Below are 25296 nucleotides of genomic sequence, written 5' to 3' on the forward strand. Positions count from 1 at the left end.
TATAACTCCCGTGATATTTTTCTGTCGTGTAATGAAACCTTCCCCCAAATCGGCAAGAACTTTTCTGAAAAAAAAAAAAAAAAAGGTGTGTTCATTACGCGAGTAAATACAGTATGCAATGTCAGGTGTGGAGATATTGGCATAAAATTCAAGGCTAACGCTTTTATTTTGATCTTATTGTCAATAAATATGTACATGATAGTGAAAATAACGATACAAGGGTTTCCGAGTAGAAATTATCAATCTAAATTGATTCATTGTTTCACTTCAATGCCACTTTAAGCTTTTAATTTTCAAGGTATTACATCCTCCTCTTTTCATCGCATGCAGCATGGTAAAGTGCGAATAGCTTGAAATGCGAGAAAAAGATACTGGTGTTCTTTAGAATGTACTCTGGTGAAACTTGTTTGAACGTGCAATAAATGTTTGGAAATGGAAAAATAATGCACTAAAGATTCTGCTGTAATTGGTAGGGCCAGGTAAAGTATTTCACCCAATATAAACAAATTGGAACAATCGTGCTTTCATTGCGAAAACTATCCAAGCTAACTGAGACAGAAATGTCACGTTACTTCTTGTTTCGTTCAACTGGAACATCAACATCAAGCAGCATTAAAGTGCAAAATAACAAAAGTGCCAATCAAGGTAAAAGACACAAAATTAAGGACATTTCGGCTCCCTAGACGGGAGCTTTGTTCACAATGACAGAAAACAGCAAAGTGCCAAAAACATCTTTTAAATTTTTGTATATTTTACCTTGGTCAGCATTTTTGTTATTTTGCACCATGTTTGTTTCCTACCAGACGGGATTCTGTCAGACTTTTGACTATACAAGGAGTATCAAGTCTCAGCTTCATCTAAGAAACTTCGGAAGCAAGTGTACATAAAACAAATTTAGTAATGATCAACTTATGTCACAAGACCTCCCATGGTAAAAGTTCTTTCTCCCGATATGATTCAGCTATCTCCTTCACTGATGTTTTCTTTTCCTCGTAGAACAAAGCAAATATCAGCTTCTTTTGCAACGTTCGAAATGCAGTCCAAAATGTTATATTGATGCAAAAATAACCCTAGCAATAACAGTAAAAACAAAAACAAATGCATTACAGCACGATATGAAATGTGTATCTTAAGCACTCGTTTTTGTCACGCACAGTGACTTAACAGCAGCTGTGGCAATAGAGAGATAAAATATCAGCTGCGGCGGCTGCATTTGTAATGAAGGCAAACCATAGAGGTGCCCTTGTATATTATGTATTAAGTGCATGCTAGAGTACCGGGAATGGTCAACATTAATCCGGGTTATCTCACTGCAGCATGCCTCATAGATTGTAGTTTTGGCGCGGAAACTGAATTCAGTTTCACAAACAAACTAAGATTTTATAGGATCCTGCAGCTTGTACAACTTTTGTTCTTTGTTTATTTTTATAGTATAAGCTTTTAATTAGGCGATTGTTGTAGAAACCTTTAATTGTGATTGCAAACATTTAGATGCTCTCGTCACTGACAGGTGGCTCCTAGCTTCATGCGTAGTGTGTTTTTATTGCAAAATTTGCATTGAAGCCATAGAGGTCATGAAATTTTTTTGGCTCCATGATCATGGGGAGGGGGGGTTGAAACCTTTGTAGCATCACAGCCAGGGGAGGGGGAGAGTGCTGATGCAGCTTGGGTGGGGACAAGGGCTGGTGTGGCTTGAAGAGGACAACTGCCCCTTTGGCATTCTCTTGCGGGCTTATGTGCTTGACTCACTGCAGCATCCATGCTTGGTAAAGGACTGAGTTCTGGCCTTTGTTTGTACTGCATTCATCGCTTTGCCCATTTGGCAATACTCACTTTTTTTTCAAACGGTGAGGTTGTCCAATTCATCAGCTGTGTATCCATGAATTACCATAAATCTGTTGACCCTAAATTATTCTAAACTTTATATCTCTGTAACCTATACAGTTTCTCTTGTAAGTCCCTAAGATCACTTCATATTATATACAGTGAAACTTTGATTATACATCTCCTGGTTTTGCGATAACCGGCATGTTACGGAGAATTTGTTTGGTCCCAAGAAAATCCCCATAGACACAATCTATAAAAAGCCTTGGTTATACGACACAATTTTATGCCAACACCGCATCTTACGATGACTTTCAGGTCCTGTCCGAGAGAAAAAACATTTACTCTAATCAAACATCGGCCAAATATTCACAAGTGCAAAATATGAACTAGTTTTCCCCTAGGCTGACAATTATAAAAGTGGAAATGGAGACAGAATATCTGTTGAGAACAGAAAATTTACTCTACTGGAAGTTAATGCACTTGTACTTATGCCTCAATCTTGCGCATACATATCCAAGGTCGTTACCCAGTCAAGCTTTATCGACACAAAGCAGCCTCAGCTGGTTGAATTCTGATATGTTCACGTTTTCGGTTCGAAGGAACTTTTTCTTGTCGTCAAAGATGTACAGCTGATCTCCTGCCTTTGTTGCACTCGCAGTCGCAGGCTTTCACGCATGTAACGACGCGATAAAGCTGTTTTCACCGTGAAAAATTACTTTCACTTCACGTCAACGTTTATAATAACAGCGAAACATCATTGGTTGCACTTCACAAGCCAACAAATTATAACGCGAACAGCTGAGTCGCGCACGATGGCAATCTATGCAAACTCGAGGTCCATTGCCATTGGGGATAGTGATGACACTGTGTCTGACTCTTCTGACGGGCGGCTGTTTCCAGCGCAGTTTTTGTTTCGTTTTGATGTGCATGCAATTTTCGGACTTAGTTTATTGGTAGAAAGACGGGCATTGGATTTTTTTAGAATAAAAATTTGATCGCGACTTCTCTAACTATTTAATGCTGCCACTGGCCGGAATAATTCAGTCTACCTTCCTTGCAGAGGCACAAGGTGCTGCCGTGGGCTTACTCAAGCAGTCTGTAGCCGTTTTTTTTGGGCAAGGCTGAGTTCCACTGCCTATAATCTTAGTTTTTCGATTATACGACGCCTGGATTATACGATGGTTTTATGTGGTCCTCTGAAAGCCATGTACTTGGGATTCCACTGCAGCTCTTTTGATGAAGTCTTGTTTATGAAAATTTGATGGTTTTTGTTTGATCTGCAGGCGGCTCTTGGAAACTACACTTTCCTGCCATTTACTGTGCTGCTGGGCTTCTTCTGGACATTCACGTACAAAAAAGTTCCAGAGACGAAGAACAGAACTTTTGAGGAAATCTCTGCCCTCTTCAGGAGGGATGATGTAGTCAGCATCAATGGGATGGGCACACGACGCAACTCTCTGGCACCTGGCCAGGATGCTGTGTATGAAGAAAAGCCAGAGACATGTAAGTTTTAGACACAGCGAATCGCAGTGATAGTATTGTTCATGTTGCATGACAACGATATCTATTTCTTCATAGGAAGTGATGGCAGCTATCATGGCTGCATGACCACCTTTGAAAATGCTCTGAAATGATTTTTCCTCTTTATCTTTATTCTGTTTTTGTTTGACTGTTCGACTGACGACTTTTCAGGCCAAAAAATTTATACTCGCATACTGCTGAATATAAGGAGATAAATATAAGTGACTGGATATTATTGTGTGTTTCTTCGACCGCCTATAGTGCCACATAGCATCCAAGACATGCCTTATGCCTCACACTCTACAGCATAGTGATTTATTTGCTTGTGAAGTTTTAAAGAGCTCTTTTGAGGGAGCTCTTTGAGGGAAATGTTTCACGTTTTCAAGATTTTTCGAACTTCATTCTGCAAGGAAAAAACACAAGATATTGCTTTAAAGGCATTATTTAAGCAATGTACTGTATTGTTTGAGAACATGCACATAAGCCAAAGTATTCTTTCAAATCAGTGCTTGTAGAAACCTCTATACAGAAGACGTAGTATCCGAGACCTCCAATCTGTTTAGAACAAATCAGAATTTAACAGCCTGTAGAATGCAAGTCATGATTGGCTCCATTGTGGTGCAGTAACAAATGGTGTGCCTAATAGTAGTGATCATGACTGCTGCAGCCTTTCTCACTGTAGGCATAATCATTGCACAAATCAATTAAATAGAAGCAAGATAGGAGAATGTGTGTTCATGTTTCATAATCGTGTTACTCTTGAATAGGAAGAATATATGTACTTGGATATTTAACTATCTTTTTGATGTCTTTTTGTTTGTGTGCTGTGCATATTGTAATGGAATACAGAGCAGGTCACTCTCGCACCTTGCTCTGCTAGCAAGGGTATGTCAGTGCATTTCTGCTGAAAAACTTTTTGCGTTTGATTTTCATTAAACGGCAGCTTTGCTTAAATTTGTAACAAGGATGTATAGTAATGAGAAACTACTGTGGAAATTCTTTGTCAGTATGCTAAGTCAAATTCCTATATCAGTTTTTGATTATACTTGACTTATCATTTTTTTTTCTTAACTGGAAGCTGTTAACATAGAAGCATAATTTCTTGAGCAGAAAACATGCATCTCCTTGTTCCTCCAGAGCAGGAAGTAAGGTCAAATGTATATTGAATGCTGAGCAAGAACAAAAAAGTAAGTTTTTTGCAGTGCATTTGTAAGTTTAGGCCAGCTATTGACGTGATCCTTTTTGTTGTGTTTCATTGGACAAAGCTCTAGGAACATTACAGTCATTTGTCATTTTGTACTTGTGAAGCTGTATAACGAAGAGTGTGTAATGGCAGACTTCAAATTTTGTAAAAACTACAGTGCAATCTGCAAGTGTGTGAAAAATGGGCACGCAATGTTAACCAATTCTGTGCTGTTAGAGTGGGGAGCATGTTTTTCACGCTATATTTTTATTAGTTAGCTTCATTAAAAGTATCATATCTTTTTTTTTGCTTGTGTCTGTTCATTTATTTATTTTCTGCTGCAAAAGTGGAAAATTTTTAACTTACACCGGAATAATCACATTTATTGGCTGTTTTATTTTTTATGAAACAATGTAGATATATATTTTTGTAATGCAACACATCTGCTAGTATTTTGGTTGTGATATTTTTTCAATTTTGAAATTTATTTTAGTGGGGATACCCTTCTTTTTCTGGATTCTTTTGCTATTGACTCATAAAGAGGGCCTAATTTTTTGTGATCAAATGAAATTTACAGTTTTTTTATTAGTGAAAATATGTGTCATAAGATATGATAAAAGTGTAACTATTTTGATCCATTAAATTTGTACTTAAGTTAATGAACTGGTTTTTCTATCTACTGTTTAACCTATAGAAGTTTACCCTAAGCAATAAATGCATTACAGACTACAGAAACAGTTGGTCACAATGCAGTCAAGTTCTTTTAGTTATTATTGATAGAAATAGTAGTTTTTGTGATATAACAAGTAAAGTAAATGAGTATATTTGCTTAAGACTTTTTTATGATGTTTTAAGATAAAGAAGCATTGCTGTCATGTGCAAAGCAGACAATTTACCTCTTTCCTACAAGTACTCAAATCTTTTTATTTGGTTACGAGGAAACGCAGTTAGCCTTCATCCATGAGAGTGAACACCAAATTGGGAGAATTGTATTGTATTTGCATATCATGAAAAAAAATTTATTTTGCTGCACCTAAGTGTGGTAAAAAAAAGCCTGCTTTCTATTTCTGGACGATTCACTCTCTTAGTTCACTGTTTTTATTGGGTCATTGTAGCATATTGAAGCTCCAGCTTTTAGGTGAGCACCTTTGTAACTTTTTTAGAAAACTCAAATGGCTGGTTCTTTTTTTTTTCTCACCTATTTGAAAAACCAAACGGGAATCAAAAGGAGCAATGCCTTTTAGTATACACTGCAAACTACATACATTAATAGTGAAGTGCGTGTGCTCAAATCGACATCAAGTTTTTTGTATAACAGAGGCATTAATGAGTGCAGTCACTTTCTACACTACCAATATTTCATATTTTGGGGGAGTAATCATAAGATGTTTGCAACGTTTGCGTGTTACTTGAATTTTTCTTTTCTACTATGTAATCGGAGCATTTTAGAAAAATTGTTTCAGGTCAGCATTACGGTCAATGTCTACTTTAATCACTTTATGCACCTAATGAGATATTATGCCTTGGCTTATAATTATGGGTTGTGAATCTCGAAACGAATAATGCTGAATTGTGGCCAAAGATATAGAATATCAAATGGTACATTTACATGAAACATGTACTGCCAGTAATGGCAAAGCAAGGGAAAAATCGGTGATACTATGACATACTGATAAGTTTATTATGCACTTGTTTGGCATAGTTCTTTTTTTTTAGCTCTGAATAGTGCAAAACATGTTGATAGAAAAGCCACCATTCTAGTGAGCAGCACTACTCCTAATGATTCAGGTGCGCATTAAAGAACCCCAGGTTGAAATTTCCGGAACCCTCCACTACGGGACCTCTCATAATCATATGGTGGTTTTGAGACGTTAAACCCCACATATCTATCAACCAAGCACTACTCCTAACCTTCAAACAATGAACTGAGGGAGTGCAGTAGCTTGTTTTTGTTTCCTTTATGGTCACGCAATATGGCTCATCCGAATACGACTGTGTTGTGCTTCATCGCCATGGGTGCTCGGGGCCCAAAAATTTTTTGACACTGGTTTACTACGGCATTTTAAATGCATGCCAAAGCGATGGGAGTTTTTGATCGAGTGGGGTGGTGCGGCAATAATCCTGTGTGACTGAACTATGCAAGAAGTCCGTGCCTTCATTTCGGAAGTGAAGTTGAGAAGGGCTCGACAGTTTTCTCACGCGTTTCTTCATGTGCTAGAATGATGTCGTCTTCTGATAAATAAACATGGGCTCACTTTTGATCCACGATATTGGTGAAAGTTTTAACGAGATCCCTACTGTACCAGTGTAACATTTTTAGCCACCCCACCATAATCAGGTTGCTCTATTGGCCTTTCTGGCATTTCAGATATTCGATCTGTCAACTTATTCGAAATTTCATATTCTAGGTATTCGTAAGTCGAATCATTCAGTTAGGTATTATTCAATTCAATTTCAAAACTCGAATATTTGCACACTCCTACTAATAAATACTTTTTATTACAAAAAATTATCTTGATTTATGCTCTTTGCTATACACTTGTGGTAATTTACTTACTTGGTAAATTATTTCATACAAATAGCCATTTAGCATTGCAGTAGCAGTGTGATTTATAGGGTAATTATTCAACACTTTAAAAGGGATTAAGTGGTGGAAGCTCAGTAATTTTGTAGTATGACACAATATCCACAGTTGCCTGTATGAAACAGTTGTAAAACTCTGCATACTAAAGATACATAAAATTCAATGCTGATGCATTATAAATACTTCCTGCAAAAAACAGTGTCTTTCTGACCACATATTGCTACCTTAGCATTGTTTTTTTTATGGGAAATTCTTATAATGCACAGCAGCACCAACTTGCACAAATTTGAGCTCTATATAAAAGCTAATGGTTTTGATCTCGCCTAACCTTTTCCAACCTCATATTTAATACACTAGAAGAACCAGATGTAGGGTTTGACCATGAAGAACTGGTGATAGGGAAGCACTGGCACATAAAATATGTGCTTGAAGCAATGAGATCCCCCCCCCCCTCCTATGTTAGTGTGCATGGGCACTGTTCAGCTCTATCTTTTATTTATTGTGCACATAGACTCCATGTTTTTGTAGAGGGCAAACATGCACTGCATTACTAGAGCTATTCAACAGCCACTCTTCAAGCTAGCTGTTTAAATGACCTTTTGTCTGGGTTACACTCGCAGGCACCTTATTTTACTGTTTATAATGGGCCTTTTTTCAGTCCAAAGAGCACCTCTAGCGGAGTTTGCCGAAATCAAAACTGGTGGCTCTTGGATTCCGAAACTGTGCACTGCATGCCGGTAGGAAATCTCGGAGGCTAGCGTTCGCGCCTCTCTTTGGGGCGAACATTTGCAGGTTTGCGGCACCAGATGTCACTTGGTCCGCACATGTTGTCAGGTTTTGGCCACCAAAAATTATGGTGCGTGCCCCTTCAAAGCCAGCGCGCATGCGCAGACTACATACGCGGAAAAGGCACATTGAAACATTTGCTGTCTTTTGTCATGCCATGACTGAATACTTAATATTTTTGTCATAGGAGCTAGTTATTCAAGCAGGCTATTATAGTAGATTCTTGTTTAATTTATACTGATGCATACAAGGAGAAAACGGAAATATGTCCTGTTGAACAGGAGTTTCGTTTACTGAGAGATGATCAGGGGTGCGAAATTCAAATAAAAAACCAATTCTGTGAGAGCCAGTTTGATTTAAGCAGTAATATTGTCTAAGATAGTTCCATATACTGAGAGGCTAAATTATTATAATTTTTCTGCTGAAGCAGAAGTGATTCGCGGCTTCTTGAAGTATACCTTCATTTCTTTCTCTCTGATATGTCTTTTCTGATCAAATCAAGGTCAGAATATTTTATTTTTGTGATATAGCAGTTGGATGTACAGTTATAAATAAAATGTTTATAAAATGATCACCATATCCTGTGTTTACATAAAATATTATTCTACCAATAGCCCAAATTTAAGTGGCCATGTTATAAGTTACTTCTTATCATACACTGTGCTTTCATATCTGAAATAAGTTTCAGCAGTTCAGATTTTATGGCAGAACATTCCTTCGTGAACATAGGATATGGTGATGGATATTGTGAGCAGGCCTTAGCACTTAGCAGAGCATGGGTTCTGAGACCACAAGCATATCATAGATAAGCTGCATGACTCGCTCTTTTGTAAGACTTGTGCCATTCCTTCATTCACAATTTATATGTAATATCATTTGATGTAACTCATTATTTGTGAAGCATTCAAGCTGTTTTATACTTATTAAACATTTACTTTAGTTTTCAGATTTCAACTGTTACATAACTTTCTTCTTATTATTGTCTTACTTTTTTCTGTTAATTTTTTTTTGTCATTTGCTGTTTCTTTCTAGTACTTAGTTGTGTCTTAGTGTTGCAGTTTTTTTGTAAGCTACCAGTGTTTTTTGGTCTAGCTATTTGTGAAGACAGCTTTCACTTACAAGCATTAATATTGTTTTCGCAAAAAATAATGTTAGTAGTGTTAGCAGTCCTGCAGCTCTACAGCTATACATAACTGGAGAAGTGATTTTATTGAAAAAAAGGCTGAAATATCTCCATTTTGTTCTGTTGTATAGAAAAAGTGGTTACAAGGCAATGCCATCGTGCAAGCATGAGCAAAATAATGTTTTGTTGATTGTTTTTGTCTATTCATGTTTTGTTTGACAAAGTGGTATATTTTATTGTTTTATGTTTTGATTCATGCTTAGAGAGAGCGTATTTCAATCTTTTTTTTGCATGAAATAAACAAATTTGATTTGTACGCTTTGTTTCTTTCTTTCTCAGCTACTTTTGCGTTTTTATTCACAGACGGAACATTCAGCGCATGAATTGCTGGCAGCACTGGTGCTCACTTGTATTCCAGAAACGAGGGCCTTTGGAAAGCAGTGTTATGTCATCTTTTCGAAGTGCATGTACAAGTTTATGCATGCATAGCTTATGCATAGGATACTTCATGCATAGGGGGGGGGGGGTGCTTGAAAATGTTATTTTATATTGGGCTTTGAATCGTGTTTATAGACTGGCATTGAGGCAGTTTTTATTTTCACATCGGCGTGCAGTCTTAGTGCTTCAAATTGTATGATTTAATTTTTTACTATCTTTTTCACACTATCAAATATTGAAAGGAGCAACATTTCAAAGCACTTTAGCTTTTTTATTTATAGAAATGCCATAATTAAGGATAACTGCCATTCATGGGAAGCAAACAAAAAAATAGCTGTGGTAGTGTAGCATACTTAGTTTTCCAATGATTAGCTTTGTGTTTTCTGCGTTAAATTTTTCTAAGAAAATGCAGCTCCATTGCATATGATTCTGTGATGATTTCTTATAACCTAACATTCCATGGAATGTTCCATGCTGACCTGAAAGTTTCATGTGCAAAAATATTATTTGAGCCCTGTGTTCAATTTAGCTTTTATTTTTTTGATGTGTAAAACAAGCTATACTTATCGTTTGTGAGAAAGTACACTGATTTTTAAGGAAATATGAGTTGATTCTGTTAATTGGAAACAAAACGCTGACAAAATCAGTGGTGTGGGCTGCAGATTTCATTCAATGACTGAATCAATGAAGCAAGCATGCAATAGTGAATTAATACTTTAAAGCAAGGGTCGGCAACTTTTTTCAGACTAAGAGCCACTTTGCATGAAGCCTACACAGCGGGGGCCCTCAAGGAACTGGGGTGGGGGTAGGTGGGAGAGGGGTGGTGTTGGCAGCAAAAAGAGAAAAAGCTTGCGTGTTAGCAATACTGTGCAATACTGTAATATAAATCATCCTTATTTTCTGCACGCATGTCACAAAGTTGCAGTTGACAAACAGGTTACAAGTGCAAACACCATTTCAGGTAAAAAAAATGTGACATCAGCCTTCAGATAGGAAGTGACAATGGGGGGGGAGATGGGTTTGTGTTCTGATTGGGGGGGGGGGGGGCTGCATATTACTTCCTTGCAAGCTGCAGGTTGCCAACCCCTGCTTTAAAGGGATTACTTGTCGCATGAGTATTGCACTATTTGTACCACAAGATATGTATTAAAAATAAAGATGCTTTATAATATAGTTGAATAATGAACTGGCTAAAGGGTTTATAAATGACAGGAAGTAAACTGTACAAAACTATTAATATATCCAATAGTGTGCTGATAAGCCTTTCACTGAGAATGTAGAAGTGCCACTGCTCTCTGTGTCATTTGGGACCTGATCACTCTTTTTATTGTCCCCTAATTGCATTGAGAGTGGGCATTCTTAAATGGGAACTTTTCGCATGCCTGTGTATACTGTCATAGCTGATTTCATCCAAAAAGCTTAGTTCACAAAGGAGTAGAGCCATTGGAAGCTGTTGCAGCCATTTTAGTCTTTTTTTCAAGCTGAAGTGGTTTACGTGCATTCAGGTGAGCGAATCGCATAGATTGTTGTACAAAGTACACTTTGATAATAGTCCGAAAGTGTTAACACTTGTTGGCTGTAGAAATGAATCCTTTTAAAGATGGCAAAACCTTTAAAAAACTTGAAAAAAAAAAACAGTATTTTTTTCTCTTGCTAATGATTCTGATGCTTTAATAAAGCAACATGGTGTGAAAAATTTTGTCACTTTCTATTATTGTCATCTGTTGCAATTTCAGGATCGATTTCACTCGATAAGTATAGGCTATCACAACAGCCATGTTTTCATTTTTCTTTAGTTTGAACGATTTATTGAAAACTAGATGTTTGCTGTTAAAAATAACTTTTGTACGCTGTAGTGAGGGTGGCTTTTGCTGCACACAAGTCTACTTGCCACTTTTTCCCAAGGAGAATTCTGAATTGATCCTGGTTGAAGAGGCTGAAGTCTCATATTCATGTTTTCAACATGAATTATTGATGTCGCCCATTGTTTTACTTGCTCTTCAATAGGTGTCCTTGAGATACAAATGCTCCTCACAGTATCTGATGCACAAAATATACAACTTACACACCATCTACAAGGAGTTTAAATTGTGTTCTGGCTTGCGCAAAAAACAAAACGAAACCGTGCTCATTGAACTGGCCTTTTCGTGCTCGAGAGGTTGAGCGAGACACGTGGTATTCGAGCACACATTGTCCAGCATGGATAGTCGCACTTTTCTATAAACAAGTCCAAGAGAAAAAGCGTGAATATTTCATTGAAGGCATGTACTATGCATTTTTATGTTCTACCTGCCGTGGCAGCTTCACAGGTAGGGTGAAGCTCTGCTGAGCCTGAGCACGTGGATTAGATTCCCGGCCACGTGGGCCCCATTTATAAGGGTGGAGAGTGAAGCAATATGACCATGAAAGGAAAAGGTCTAGAAAGGAGTGTCGCCCCGCCGCGGTGGTCTAGTAGCTAAGGTACTCGGCTGCTGACCCGCAGGTCGCGGGCTCAAATCCCGGCTGCGGCGGCTGCATTTCCGATGGAGGCAAAAATGTCGTAGGCCCATGTGCTCAGATTTGGGTGCACGTTAAAGAACCCCAGGTGGTCAAAATTTCCGGAGCCCTCCACTACGGTGTCTCTCGTAATCATATGGTGGTTTTGCGACGTTATACCCCACAAATCAATCAATTAGAAAGGAGTGTCACGTGATAACCTAGAAATCTAGTCAAACGATGAGAAAGGCTGTAGTCGCGCGAGGGCAAGCGCTACTATGGGTCGATTCGCTTTAGTTACGCCTGCCGCTGGCGCTGCGAGGAGCAAATCTGACCTCAAAGGGGTCCTCATATCCGTCAAGCATGAGCAGATCGAGTTTCAAGATATCTGTCGCACGCTAGAATTGTTCTCTTCTCTCGTTTTGAGTGCACTGAAAGTTAAGCAGGGAGGTATGTCCCGGGGGAAAGAAGTTGCGTGACGCGTGCTTCATGACCATGAGCACTTTTGCTTTTTTTTTTCCAAACGCGCGGCTTATACTTTCAGTGTAAGTGCGGGCATGTCGCGCCCTCCCGCGGCGACTGCAGTAATTAGGCAGCTCACGATGCTCAAATAAGCCAATGGCCTTGAAATTTGAGTATGTGGCATCGTTCGAAGAAGGGGAAGATTTTTGTTGACTGAGAATCAGTTGTAAATTTTTCGCCGCGTGCTGCGTTGCGTTTGGTTCGGGTGTTCTCCGGAGCCTCGACTACCGATCGCCTTACTTTCTGGCCATACGAAAAAAGTGTTGCAGGACTCTTTATAAGGCACCACTGGGCCTTAGAGAGTGGTACAGGCGGCGTTCGAGGCAGTTGGCTTGCCGAGGCTAGTGGAATTGCATTACGTTTACAGTTGTTTTCTTGCTTCATGAGGAAAGCATTTGAAGCTGCTGCAGCACCGATTACAGTGCTGTCATTGGTCGAGCTGCAGCATTGACTCCGTGATTTGCGGTGTTGTGCGTTTTTCTGCATCGAAGATATCAAAGGTACAGTGTAACGAATGGCTAGCATGCGAGACAAAGGCCATCACGAATTCCTTGTCGCCGCAACTGCAGTCTTTAGCGATGCAAACTGAAAGGGACATCAAGCAGAACAAAATATATTCCGTGTGTATTATGCCAGTAGCATCGAAAACACCCTTCCCCATCGAGAAGACGCTTGTGCAGACAAAAAAAGGTAGAGGGAGAGTAGAGTAGCCATGACACCTTCAAATTTCTACACATGCTCACCTTGACGAAATAAATTTTCACTGTGTCTACTAGGTGATGAGCAATTATTTATTGATAAAAACGGACTTAATCATGTTCAAAAGGAGGCAAAGACACAATCTGGTAAGTTTTGTTCACTGTAATTGAGCAGACGTGGCAATATATTATTAAAATATGCTGCCAGTCGTGGTGTCATACTTATGTATGAAGCTGTTGGAGTTTTATCGCAAAATTCAATTAAATAAGTTTTTAATCTCATTTGTACTTTTATTCCAAACATATGATTGCTGTATTAACGAATATATAATTTGGAAAATCATTTAAAATTCTATCTAACAAAACCTGTTACGGATAGTTTTGTCGCGGCTTCCTCGCTCAGCCTGCATGGTCGCGCATTCACTACATTCGTTTGCTGTGGTTTCGCATGTCATAGCCTGCCGCAGCTGCACATGTCCTGACCCTCGAGCTGCCCTGGCGGGTTTTTGACGTGCGCAGGCGTGGGTACATGGCAAAAACAATGCTGTAGCATTTAGGTGTCGCTATGCATTGCAATTTCAGATAGGACAGTAAAGTATCTTTCTCGATTTTACAAACTTCCCAATTTAACAAAATGATTCGCACGGGGTCGCCACTTCGTTAATTCAAGTTTTAACAAATAGTTAGCCAGTCCCAAATTATATATTGTTCCTAAAGATTGATAGTAGAAATGCTTGAGTGGGTAGTCTAGGGCATTTTTCAACACAAAGGTGTTTTATTCTGGGGTCCACCACGGCTCCGCTGATGTACTTCCGTCACGGAAGTGACGTTGAAAAGTATATACTAAGATATTGCGCAGAAAAAAAAAACAAGGCAGCATCTCGCGTGGAATAGAATTAGCAGCCTCTCGATGCTCAGCGCGCGGCATTAACCACTACGTCACGAGGCGTATGCCATGCCGTGTGCTAACAGCAAGTCATTTGTATAGACTATAAACTGTTTGACAGACCTCAGAGCTTCGAAACTTTAGCGCGTTTTTGTTATCAGTCGCGAGATGGCGTGACAGGCTCGTGTAGGGCGTGCTCTATAGGTTGCCGTCTCCACAAAGCGCCGCTTCTACGTAGCGGGGTCTCTCCTGCGCGCGCGCTTATGAACGGCACTTCGCACGCTGCCATGGCCGCGTTTAGAAAAGAGCGCACTGCTGACACGACGCGGAAAGAATTGTGATAGTTGTTTGCGCTTGTCCTGTGTATCTTGCGCGCTCGTTTCGCGCATCTTTCTATTTGAACAGCGTGCTGTAAGTGTCTAGCTGTGACAGTTATTAGTCCGCTCTCATACTGTGTATGCTAATTTTGTGAGTGCGTTTTGCTTGAGGTGTGTGCTGCAAGTTTCGAGCTGCTCGCCGTTCCTAAGCTGGCTTTGCAATGTGCTGCTGTTGCTGAAACAATGCACAATAAACGCTCAACTACCTTTGTAAAGACACGATTCACTTTCGTGTTATACCGATTCCTAATAGAGAAATCAGCCACGTTTTTTTTTAGTCATCTATCATAGTGAGCGGCAGGGGCTGTGGCCCATTGATTTTTCAAGAGATTTCTCACCTTGACACCATCGTTTTACGAAACGTCCACCGAGTGCCGTTTTGGGTAAACAGCGACCATCGGGAAGACCGAGAGGCTTAGAGACATAGGCGGGCGTACAAAAGGAGGGGGTAGGTTAGTCACATAAGAGGGGGGGGGAGCGTACAGTCTGTCCCATAGAGAGAGAGAGAGAATAAAATTTGGGAAAGGCAAGGAGGTTAACCAGAAATTGGAGCACCCGGTTTGCTACTCTGCATTAAGGGAAGGGAGAATGGGGAATAAAGATGGGAAAGAAAGCGAAGAGCGAAATTCAATAGGCCACTACCATGCAAAAAGTTCAATAGGCCTTCACTGATTTTCTCTGCGAAGACATTATGTCGTTTTTCAAGCACTGACTGTTCTGACAAGGGTCCATCGTCAAGGCCAGCTAACGCAGCAGCTAGCTGCCGTCTTTGCACGCTGTAACGAGAGCAGTGATAAAGAGCGTGCTCTATCGTTTCATCACTGCTGCAATGATCGCATACATTCACTATTGAGTAGGGGGGGGGGGGGGGGGTGCGCACGCCTATGCTGAAAGGCACTGTGATTTCCCAGAAGAGCGATCGTTGCGCATAGCTCAATATAATATTGCACTTCTGCGCTGAACTGGCGCCAGACCACCATGATATGGATCTGCAAAAAATATATATATGCAAGTTGAAAAAGAACCGATTACCGTACCGCCGGTTATGTGGTGCGTTTCCGAAGCCCGTGGAACGCACACAGGATTGACGCATTGGCGTGCAGTTTATTCGGTGTTGCGAAATTGTGTTGAATCACTTATTCAAATAGAATTAACTTTTAAATGTGTCGATTTCCTGATAAATACGCGCGAATCGAATTGAGTTGTATTATGTGCAAAAGCCACAATTTGGTTACGAGGCACGCCGGTAGATGTACGTATTATCGAGACAAAGGGAAGGAATTTTACGTCATTCTTGGGCCGTTTAGGAAAAGCAAGGCGTGTCAAGTGGGACGGATCATGAGCTGCTAAATAGCACAAGGTAGATAAAAGCAAACTCTACTTCTCCTCCGTCGGTAGCTTCTCGGAGCAATTAATTGATTGATATATGGGGTTTAACGTCCCAAAACCACTGATGATTATGAGAGACGCCGTAGTGGAGGGCTCCGGAAATTTCGACCACCTGGGGTTCTTTAACGTGCACCCAAATCTGAGTACACGGGCCTACAACATTTCCGCCTCCATCGGAAATGCAGCCGCCGCAGCCGGGATTTGAACCCGCGACCTGCGGGTCAGCAGCCGAGTACCTTAGCCACTAGACCACCATGGCGGGGCCTTGTCGGAGCAAGCAGTGTATTACTCGGCTTTCTCTCTCTTGCCCCGCCGCGGTGGTCTAGTGGCTAAGGTACTCGGCTGCTGACCCGCAGGTCGCGGGTTCGAATCCCGGCTGTGGCGGCTGCATTTACGATGGAGGCGGAAATGTTGTAGGCCCGTGTACTCAGATTTGGGGGCACGTTAAAGAACCCCAGGTGGTCGAAATTTTCGGAGCCATCCACTACGGCGTCTCTCATAATGATATGGTGGTTTTGGGGCGTTAAACGCGACATACCAATCTATCAATCAATCAGTTTTCTCTCATGCAGTTGATGGTAAGTACTACTTCATAAATCAAGTTTATTTACCACGCTCTTATCGGCATCGAAGAGCAAATTGGCCTAACGGGCAACGAGTGTGTTTGGGCACGTGTTGTTAAGACTGTTTGTGTCGAGGCTGTGATTCCCGTTACGCGACTGACAGACTCGGTAAAATCCTCGCTATATATGGTCTGTCCGAATATGTTTGTTCTTCAGTGTACCTAGCAATGGAACGTGATGACTCAAGGTTCTAATATTGGGTGATGGAATCATAAACGCGTTCGGGCTTGCATCACGACAATCGCGCTGGCCGAAACTAATAGTAATGAGTGTAGACCATCGGATGTTCTTTAACGTGTGCAGAGATTGGCCCTCTATCATTTTGGCTCGATCAAATCGCGACCGCCGCCGCCAGGATCAAACTCGTGCCTTTCGGATCTGCAGCCGGCGCCGTACTATTATCTTGTTCTATCGGTGTCAACACAGCAATAGCAGCATCACGTGTTGCTTCCCAAGAAACTTCTGGTTACTTCAGTTATCACTGTCTAACGCTGAAGTGAAAAACTTGCTTTTTTAGTTATGCCAGAGTAAGGAAAAACTTTTTTCCCCGCTTCCTGGTAAAAGGAAGGCGCTTGATTGATTGATATGTGGGGTTTAACGTCCCAAAACCATTATATGATTATGAGAAACGCCGTAGTGGAGGGCTGCGGAAATTTAGACCACCTGGGGTTCTTTAACGTGCACCCAAATCTGAGCACACGGGCCTACAACATTTCCGCCTCCATCGGAAATGCAGCCGCCGCAGCCGGGATTCGAACCCGCGCCCTGCGGGTCAGCAGCCGAGTACCTTAGCCACTAGACCACCGCGGCGGGGCAAAGAAAGGCACTTAAAGTTAGCGACTAATTCCTGTAATCTTGTGTGTAGCTTCAAGGAAATGTATTTGAATTATTTGTCCAGAGAAGGAAAGAAAAGTGTCAAAAATGAGCGGACTGCTCGCTAAAGCATTCGTTCCCCGTCAGTGCTCCTTGGCCACGCTGGACCGGCACAAAACCGGAAGCCGTCCAGCACCTCTGTTTGTAAACAGAGAAAGAGTTTCTACTACCACTGCGGACGTGAGGCGAAACTGAACGCTCGAAAACCTAACGTGCAAGAATTGTCTCAGGACTTGTAAATATAGTTTGCGAATCGCCCCTTCCTCCCAGTCTCACTTTAAAGGGGCCCTGAAACATTTTTTTAAGTAACCATAGAATTATTTCACTGGAAGAGTCTATTGCCTCACAAATTCAATGCCGCATAAATTTTAGGAATCCATTCAGTGCAAGCGGAATTGCTGAGATGTGTCACACGCTGCAATCACATTCTCTTTTCTCTCGTCTCGACGAAAGCGCTGGACGCTAAACAGGAAGGGGTAGGAGGGTCAAAAAAAAAAAAAAAAAACGACACGTGCGCTTTGCGTTTTTTTTTCTTTTTTTCTTCCAATACGTGGCTTTATCAGTGAAATCTCACGCGCATGCGTGGACAAGTGGCGGCCTCCCGTGGCGATCTCTGTAATGAGCGCGCGCGCCATGTTCAAATCAGCCAATGGCTGATATATGGGCATTCTACGTGTGATTTTGGAGCATCTTCCGTCATCTGTCGAGAGAAGAGTAAGCAATTTTCATCTGAATGATAATTTATTGTGAATTCCAGACCGCGTGCTGCACTATAACAGTTGGCTCGCGTGTTCTCGGGAGCCTGTACTACCTATTGGCAGCGTTTTCGGAACATGCTCAAAATGTTTTCAGGGCCCCTTTAAAGTACGTACTCATACTGGTCGCATTGTGAACTTTGCCGACGGCTAATCATTACGCTTAACATAAGCAAATCAATGCGGTATGCTTGGAACACAGAAATACGACAATAATTTTGCTAAAGTACAAACTTATGGAATGCGCAAATTGTTTACTCGAAAAAATGTAGTAAAGTGAATGCGCGAAAAGGAAAAAAAAAGAAATGGTAGCGTTTTTCAACGTGAGTGCCTCACAAATTCAATGCCGCATAAATTTTAAGAATCCATTCAGTACAAGCGGAATTGCTGAGATGTGTCACACGCTGCAATCACATTCTCTTTTCTCTCGTCCCGACGAAAGCGCTGGACGCTAAGCAGGGAGGGGTAGGAGAGTTGTAGAAGGAGGGCAAATATTTCCATGGTAAGAGAGCAATAATAGGAGGCGAGCAAGCATTTTAAAGGTGTAAGGAACGTCGTTATAATAATAATGGTTGGGGTTTTACGTCCCAAAACGATGATATCACGAGAAACGCCGCAGCGTAGGGCTCCCGAAATATCCACTATGGGTTCCTTAACGTACTCCTAAATGTGGGCCCCTAGCATTTCGGCTCTATAAAAATGTGGCCAGGACTCGATTTCGCGACCCTCGGGTCAACAGGTGAGCACGATAACCCGTAGATCACCGCGGAAGCTGGGCAATTCGTACAGATCGCCAGCGTATATGGTATAAAGGGGATGTAACTACGCCACCTTTTATCGTGGGGAAAAACAAATTTATGGCATAGGACGTGGCAGCGGCCCACAACGCGTTCCGAGGATTCTTATGAAATTCATCCATCCATCGGCCCCACATCTGCGTGAGAGAGGGTTGTCAGATCCGTTGCGTGTAATCTCCGCAGCTTTATGATTGGCGTGTATCGTTGAACAAGTTCGTAATAATGGTATAAGCCTGTCATTTTCTTTTAATAACCTATATTTGTTTGTTGCCAGATGTAAGTATTGAAGTGACAGCAATTCTTTATGGTTTGCTGTGCAACCGAACGATCAAGGTTTTTACTGAATATCTTCGCTGTCACATGCATTCAATTTCGCACACTTTCAAACACATAGGGTTTCTCACAGGATTCAGTCTTAATTTTTGTTTTCACTAATGTCTTAAGACTGCATATTAGAGTCGCCGCTTGTTTCATTCAAAAAAGAAATGCCCATTTTAGAAAGTCATTCCGTACATAAAAAGCCATAATGATAATAATGATATCTGAATTTCGTTGATATTGTGTGATAGTGCAATGGAGCCATACGTGTGAGTGAAACAAAGAACATAAAATAAGTATAGTTTGCCTTGGTGGATCAGTGGTTACGGCGCTCAGCTGCTCGGACCCGCAGGTTGCGAGTACGAACCCGGCCGCGGCGGTCGCATTGCGATGTAGGCGAAATCCCAGAGGCCCCTGTGCTGCGCGATGTCACGTAAAGAACAGCAGATGGTCAGAATTTCCAGAGCCTTCTTCTTCGGCGTCCCCCATAATAATATCGTGGTTTTGGGGTGAAAAACCCCATGTGTTACCATGAAAAAAAAATTAAACGAAAAGAAGCATTGCTGCATCAGGCAAATGATGTGTCGGGTATCGCTGGTTATACGCTTGTTACAAGCGCTTGCAGTGTCCAATGAGAGGTTAAACACACTCGCGACGTTGCCGCTATAGTTGCAGATTCTTAACTTTCAAAGTGGCGAATGCGACGCAGTGGGCCTTGAGACGACAGTCATTGAGGCAACAAAATTTGAGCTGGTTATAAGCGTCATCCGTTTACTGCGAGCGAGCTAGAGTCGGCGAGAACAGTCAATAGGCGAAAACTACGGTACTCTCGCATTCCTGTTGAAAGCAAACGATCTGATCTTGATATTGAGAACCTGTCGCTGTAGCATTCCGCAAAGCCCACGCTGATCTTCCAATCTGATGGTGGGTCATTTAATGAAAAAGCCGGGCCGAGCAAACACTATAGAGGCCACCTCATGACATGAACGCGTTTTATTTTCGTTCTTACGTGCAAGTTAGCGCACTTCAAGGCTGGAGATGACTGCCTCCTGAAAACTTTGCAAATTTTCTTATTTAGCAACGCCGATGGTAAATACTCGTTTCCGAGTCTACTAGTGTTTTTTTAATACCTCTACTATGGTCCGAGGACAAATCAGGGGAAGCAAAAAGTAGAAACAAAGGTGGAACATGGCGAAAACGGCGAGCGAGTTATACAACAGGTTATAATAACCAAGAAAGACAAACAATAATAAACATAATAAGAAATATAGGGTGCCTCGGCTATCCTTAGCCAGATTTCAAAAATTTACCGACACCCGCAATTACAATGCGTCCAAATGCGTGTTTCTGACCGTTGTCTGGAATGAATCAAACTATTTTTCGTGTTATGATCAATTGTTTATATCAGACCCTTTCAACTGACTAACTTCTGAAGCAACGCCGACGATTGGTAAAAAAATTCAGTGAGAAAGATGTGAACTGATTTGCAAAACGTCCGATCAGACAGTATCGAACTTTATATCTGCTAAACATCAGTGTTGTTCTGCTAACTACAAATGCCCGTGAAATAAAAAAAAATGCTACGTGACAAACCTACGCGCGCCGTAATTCTGGCGCTCCTTGCCATTCCGTGTAGGAACGATACGCTTCCTTCGCACCGGTTCATGACAATGGTAAGCAGTCACATCGGTTATCGCTTTTGAGGCCGATAGCGAAACGTTTACGAAACTGGCACATCTCTGTGTGCTGAAATCTGTTTTACAAAGCGAAACACTCCAGGTCACGGTCATAATTAATTAAATATTATTTTCAAAAGCTGAACCTATTACGTAGTGAAGTATCGAAGGGTTACGCAAGAGTACTGCAAAAATATGCGACAGCTTTGATGCAGTGGGTGTGGACGAAATTATTTTGTAGCCCCCACTGCTCTGTCGCCATTCTGCGCGTCAATTTGAGGGGTTCAATCGCAGAAGTTACAAATGATTGGGCATCAAAGCGCACAAGGCTGTGTTTGCATTCTTATGAGAAATTAAGCTGAACGCCTGCCTTTGATTGTCATCATTTGTCCTTGATGTGATGTGATACGGTGTGCCTCCCTCTGTTCTATTTATCTTTCTGTATATTCGTTATATATTTTTTGTGGTCTCTTCCCGATTTTTTTTAATGCTTTTCAAACTGGTGGGTTCGGGGTTTCTTTCGGAAGACGAATGCTAGCTTGTTTTCTTTTCTACCTTATTGTGAGTTATTTTTGTTTTTTTTATGTTTGCGTGAGTACAGTTTCAAAGTCTTACCCTTACTTTTGAGATATTGTGTGTTGTTTTCATATTAAATCACAGTCACTGATGTACAATTTATATTCCTCTGAATGGTTGTCTTTTCCGTAAATGAAGATTCTCAGCTGCTATAAACAAATATCACTTCTTATTTATAAACTCATAAGACATCTTACAGAGATTTCTACGAGGGTTATAAATTCCGGGTAACATGATATTTGACAACCTTGCGTCTTCTGGCGCTTTGAACGCTTTGTTTCACCACAGTGCTCATATGACCCACCATGTGCAATGTCGCTTATCGTTAACGGAGTGCGAGTGTTCGATCGATTGTGAAATTGTGCGCCTGTTGTTTTGAACAGTTGGTATACTTCTCTTTGGCATCCCCTCTTCGTTAAAATCTCCTTTCTATATGACTGACTGCAGGTTATCTCCATCAGCATCACCACCACCACCACTGTCACTACGGAAAGTTCCACAACAGGAAGAAACTTGAACTCAACCACCTAGAAGACCAACTGTAACCATTCTTGTAGTCTGAATCACTCTTTTTGAAATGACAGGTACGTCACCACACAATCTTACATTCCTTATGTGTTTTCGCGCTTGCAATAAACTTCGAGTTCTGCAGTGAGTTTGAAGAGGCTGTCAGCATGCATCCTGCTCTGTTGTTGTTTAGAAGACATCAACAGTTTCTCTAGAGAATCAAATTCGTTATTCCCCTAGTAGAGTACCTGCTATGAATCAGGTATGTCTAGCCCGAAGCCATTTATTGCGTTCAAAACAGTAACGAGTAAAAAAGCATGCCGATTAAACGAACATTTTGTTGGATAAACTGGACGCGGTTTGACTACTGGAATCGCTGGTCGAATGCTACGGAGTTGACAGCATTTTATTTAATGGAATGTTGAACTTGCACTGATGTGAGTTTCTGCGGGCGTCAATACTGTTATGGGAGATGTATCGCGCATACTGCCAGCAAGTAATGATGTGCTTTGTTGCAATACAAGTACTGCTGCAGTGAAACAAGCTTGCCAGCCTGGAACCGCAACTCGGCCGGCTAACTGCTCTCAGATATTATACAGATTCATTTTTTTTATTCTTTTGCTTAGGATATTTTCTAATATATCCCTGTAGTGAACTATATATCTGTAAGTGTTCTAGGTATCGTAAGGATAGTTGAGTGTGATTCAGCTGCGGGGCATACTTTTTTATCGGCATCATTGACAAACGAGGCAAGTTCTTGACGTCTCTTTCATTCAGACATTAAGCGCTAAACGTTAGGCTATCTCTCTTCATGGTGCCAATGTATGTAATATGATAATGCAGCACGTGAGTCATAACACTTGTGCGTTCAATAAAGCTGGCTCTTAAAATTTTTGTTCGGATTTTCTCCTTATTTCTTCTTATATCTTGGTTGAATATGTAAACGAGTTTACTGTGAATGGCAGGTTACTCACAGTTATTCATTCATTCAAACGTGAGCAAACTGTAGTTATTTTTGTAAACGTACCCGTAAAATGTTGCGTGCTTACATTAAAATTTCTGCCATCAGTAATGCGTTGATTTGTTGTATAATAAAATGTGTAAAGAATGCGCTCACAAAGTCAGGCAATTGTAAGCGCAAGCATAGGTCTGCATTGTTCGCATAGTAGCTAGTACCCAACTTCGGCAAATAAATATGAAGACGTATTGGTGTGTTGGCTTTCCCTATTGATCTTTGTACAATAAACTTAACAGTGTGAAGCAAAAAGTGAGCATAAGATGGACGCGCAGGTGCTTTCTGGGTTGCCTTTTTCTTTCCTCCAGACGTTCGCGGTATCACGGTATGAGAGCTACCTCATAATTACGATTTGAAGCCCGGCTTGTACGCTTGAGGTTATCAACTGTGTGTTGGGGACATTTCGTTCTGCACCTATTTTGTTCAAACATCATTTTTCTTCACGATGAAACATAGTTATACCAGTTGAAACCAAAATATGAAAACTGGAGTCTTCTAAGTAAATTGTCAAAGCTTGCTTGTTGGCTAAGTCAACAGCACCACATTGTACGCTGAAAGTTAAATCAGCCCTGTCACATCGCGTTCACTCTGATTTCTGTCCACAGTCCGAGAGGCGATACTTATTCTAAGAATTAAGGAAACGCTTGTAGACACGAACAAAACAGAGACGCAATTGTGTTTGACTCTTTTTCTCTTCCGTCTATGTGTGCACGCTTTACGTCCTTTACAATGAATGTACCCATTTTACTTTCGAAACGCCAGTGTGATTCTCACGCTTGACCGTGCAGTGGGAGCCGACCCTCCTGTCCGGAACAGTGCAGTCTGCCATCGGCTACAGCAGCAGCAGGGCGTCGTCTTCCCGGCAGCCTCTCCCTCTTTCTTTCACGATGTCGCGCCGCATCAGCAGCTGGGACCGTGGTTGTGGCGCACGCAGGCACACCCGGCGGCAGCGCATATCAATTCCCGGACACGAGGGAACAAGCGGTCCGTCTCCCTTCATTCCCCTCCGCCACAACCCCCGAATCTCTGGCACCTTTGTGGACTGCGCCGAGGCAGGGCCGGACACAGACAAAGAACAAGCTATGCATTCCCACTGATGGACTCCTCTGTGGGCGCGGATGCCTGCCACCGAGCAACCAAAGAATGCCACGACACCCACCAAATTCGATCTCTCACCCACCCCCACACCCTCAACTCACGTCCCCACAATCTTGGTAACCGACAGTCGGGCACAAACATGCAGACAACGTCTTTGGTTTGCCTCCTCTTGTCTTGGGCACAGCCAGTGCTGTTGCCGCGGCGTGTCCTATCTGCATCGTTGTTCTACTCGCACAAACGGGTGCGTACTCACTACATTGGTCGGTATTACCGGCGCGGAGCACTGGGCGCCGTGCTGTTTGTATGCCGTGTAGTGGAAACACGGGACAGGATTTATGCAGGACAACGTTTCTATTGTATATTGTGCCTTCAGTTTGGGATCCTTGTTTACAAAAACTCGTTGGGTGGCAGCCACGGTGAGCCCCTCTGACCCTTTCTCTTCTTCTGTAGTTCTCTATTCTTCCCCCCTCTCTCTCGTTTCGCACATGGGCATCCGCGTCAGAGTACGCTAACATGTACAGAATTTTACCACTATAGCGTTACCACTGCGAGCGTAGGAAGAGAAGAATGGCGGTGGAGAGACTTCTCCTAGTTTACTACTTGTAAAGAAAAAGATAATGATGACATCATGCTCAAACGTGTAAAAAGTTTGTACAAATGCGACTATGTTTAAAGAAAATTATATATATATCTAACTTGCGCACACAGATATACTATGTACACATGCGCGAACAAAGGGGAAATAAAGTGATTAGCGAGCTAGAGTGATCTTCGAAACTCCCTCGACGTTAAGCCATTGAGCAGCATTTTTTCAAACCGACATTTCGAGAAGCGGCTCAGGTGAGGTCAAGATTATATGGTGTAACGTGATTGACCGAGGAAAAGAAAAAAAAAGTGCTGCTGTGAGTGTTCTCTGCGCTGTCATTTTTTATCGGTTAATATATGCTCTTGACAAATGAATCAAAGAGAGGCATATTATATCGAATAATCGAATGGTTTCTCTTCAGCGATTAGGTATGTGCGCCGAGCACTCTTTTGTGATATTCTGTTTGTTGCTTTGACAAGTTATATATATATATATATATATATATATATATATATATATATATATATATATATGAGAGAGAAAAAAGATATGGTAACTGTGCATTGAACTTAGACGTGGAGAGAAGGTTAAATTTCCTTAATAGCTATGAAGAATTGTTTTTTTTTTCTGAATGTAGAACGTGGGCAAGAAGTACGTCACAAT

At 41.4% G+C, this 25296-nt stretch overlaps 1 protein-coding gene across 6 annotated transcripts in view; it reads left to right on the forward strand.

Annotated features, from left to right (window-relative positions):
* The window catches only part of LOC119161429 (glucose transporter type 1), a 284322-nt gene extending 259301 nt beyond the window's left edge, over positions 1–25021 (forward strand). For 4 of the 6 annotated variants that reach the window (XM_075879298.1, XM_075879300.1, XM_075879297.1 and 1 more), the window contains 3 exons: positions 3111–3330; positions 21875–22011; positions 23738–25021. In XM_075879298.1, the coding sequence (XP_075735413.1) occupies positions 3111–3330; positions 21875–21972 (318 nt within the window). In that variant the 3' untranslated portion in view covers positions 21973–22011; positions 23738–25021. Of the gene's footprint in view, positions 1–3110; positions 3331–9363; positions 10064–21874; positions 22012–23737 lie in introns of those variants that run through there. The other 2 variants (XM_075879301.1, XM_037413884.2) reach the window with 2 other exon arrangements.
* The last annotated feature ends 275 nt before the right edge of the window (positions 25022–25296 follow it).

Source organism: Rhipicephalus microplus, chromosome X, assembly GCF_043290135.1.
Source record: "Rhipicephalus microplus isolate Deutch F79 chromosome X, USDA_Rmic, whole genome shotgun sequence".
Classification (NCBI taxonomy): domain Eukaryota; kingdom Metazoa; phylum Arthropoda; class Arachnida; order Ixodida; family Ixodidae; genus Rhipicephalus; species Rhipicephalus microplus.